The sequence below is a fragment of the Colobus angolensis genome, unplaced genomic scaffold (genome assembly GCF_000951035.1).
Source record: "Colobus angolensis palliatus isolate OR3802 unplaced genomic scaffold, Cang.pa_1.0 Scaffold24, whole genome shotgun sequence".
Lineage (NCBI taxonomy): Eukaryota > Metazoa > Chordata > Mammalia > Primates > Cercopithecidae > Colobus > Colobus angolensis.
Window position 1 is genome coordinate 11,516,138 of NW_012115599.1, and position 2,098 is coordinate 11,518,235.

The following is a 2,098-nucleotide window of genomic DNA, read 5'->3' on the forward strand; positions in this document are numbered from 1 at the left end:
TCTTGACCTCATGATCTGCCCACTTCGGCCTCCCAAAGTGCTGGGATTATAAGCATGAGCCACCGCATTTGGCCTGTTTACATCTTTAACCACATAACAGGTGGGTTATCCTTGTCCCACTCCCAAAGAAGGATGAAATGTTTCCTATCACTTCTTTATGGAGAAGTGGGCCCCAGTCTTGGCCAGAGAGGACCTGAGTTCTGGGCTCTTCTTTGCCACTGCCTTTCTGGGAACTTCTGAGTGACTCTCCCTTTTGGGCTTAAAGTTTCTCATGTGGGAAGAGTCCTTGGTTATAGTGGACAGAGGAGTTTGGCTGCTTCTTCTAGTCCAAGGGCTAATGTGAAGACAGCTATGGGGAAAAGAGACTGGAGAGATCCCTGAGATGTAACAGGTCCCCAGTGATGGCCACCTGCTGAGACCAGGCATTTGGGGATTCACAGGGGTGCAGACAGTCCTTGCCTTTGACTCGGGGAAGAAATTAATGCTCTGAAAAAGTTAGCCTCTCAAAACGGGCAGGGGAAGAGACCAATAAGAAACAGAAGTGAAAAGCACCCTAGGAAGAAGGGAGGTAATGGGAAGCAGTCAGGGAGGGCTTCCTGGAGGGTCTGCTTGGGCCTCGAGGATCAGCTACAGCTAACTTTTATGACTGACAGGTAGGATTTTGATGGGAGGGAATTGAAACAGGATGAACATTACGAGAATCCCAAGGCTGCTGTTCCTCCAGGGATCTTGGGCTCCCACCAGCTGCACTCCAGGAGCTGTCACTTCTGCACCCTCTGTTGATCTGTTCTAAAGGTCCCTGCCTTCCTACTCCCTCCCCAGCAACTCATCCCCCTGTTGTTCCCCTCTCCACCAAGCAAGCTCCCAGGAATATTACTTTGAGACCCAGCCTCAGTGCCTCCTTCTAGGGGAGACCACACTTAGCCCCCAAGGCTGGATTGCAGCTCTCACCCCTATAGCCTCTGAGAGTGTAGAGGGGTGAGGGGGACATTCCTTTATCACAGATCACCTTATCACCTGCTAGCTTGCAACCCTCCACTGGCTTTAATTTCAGGGAGGACATGGGCTGTGTCTGATTGTCCCCATCCCTTGGCCAGGGACCAAGCCTTAGAGAACTGGCTAATACGAACCCCTACCCACATCCCAGGGTCTCCAGGCAGGGGACACCATTGTGGAGTTGAGGGATTACCAGTTCCATCTGCCTTGTAGTCATCAGGGAGGAGCTTGTCCTGCCGGTAGCCCAACACGAAGGCCAGGAAGGAGAGGATGAGGGCATCGCCAATGCTGAGGATGGCCAGCATGAAGGCCCAGCGGATGGTGCAGTGACCCAGCGTGTACTTGCCCGTCTGCTCCCCACACATGCGCCGTACCTCACTTGAGTCCCAACCGTCAGGGTAGACCAGGCAGCCAATCATTAGACCTGTGGCTGAGGGGGAAGGAGGGGTGCAGATGGCATCAGGCTGAGTGTGCCCAGTCCACTACCTCCCACTTTGCACTGCTGTTATATTGTCACCTCCCTTCTCCTTCTGTTAACAGCCTCAGGAGGCATGAGAGGTAGCTTCTACCATCCTTGCAGAACACAGGTGAGAAAACTGAGGCTCTGAGAGTTAAAGCAACTGGCCCCTGAGACCCAGCGGTTGGGGCAGAGGCAGAGAGCTGAACTCCTCAGCCCAGGCAGGCTCTGCCACCACACCAGGTGGTCCTCCCAGGTCCTCAGCCATTCTCCTCACTTTGAACTCAACAACGCACCACCTGCCCTGGCTTCAAAGCCCTCCAGTATCTGGTCCCAGCCCAAAGAACTCATCACTGCTGAGATGCACATTTCTTCATACTTACAACATCTGTGAAATAAGTGTAATAAGAAAGTGTCGGCCAAGCACGCTGGCTCATGCCTGTAATCCCAGCACTTTGGGAGGCTGAGGCGGGTGGATCACCCGAGGTCGGGAGTTTGAGACCAGCCTGACCAACATGGAGAAACCCTATCTCTACTAAAAATACAAAATTAGCCTGCCGTGGTGGCGCATGCCTGTAATCCCAGCTACTCAGGAGGCTGAGGCAGGAGAATGGCATGAACCTGGGAGGCGGAGCTTGCAGTGAG

At 53.4% G+C, this 2,098-nt stretch overlaps 1 protein-coding gene across 1 annotated transcript in view; it reads right to left on the reverse strand.

Moving 5' to 3' along the window:
* Window positions 1–290: 290 nt before the first annotated feature.
* The window catches only part of LHFPL5 (lipoma HMGIC fusion partner-like 5), a 14,535-nt gene continuing 12,727 nt past the window's right edge, over window positions 291–2,098 (reverse strand). Inside the window, exons 2-3 of the mRNA XM_011945522.1 lie at window positions 1,190–1,426; window positions 291–349 (exon numbers count right to left, since the gene is read on the reverse strand). Coding sequence (XP_011800912.1) covers window positions 291–349; window positions 1,190–1,426 — 296 coding nt within the window. The remainder of the gene's footprint in view (window positions 350–1,189; window positions 1,427–2,098) is intronic.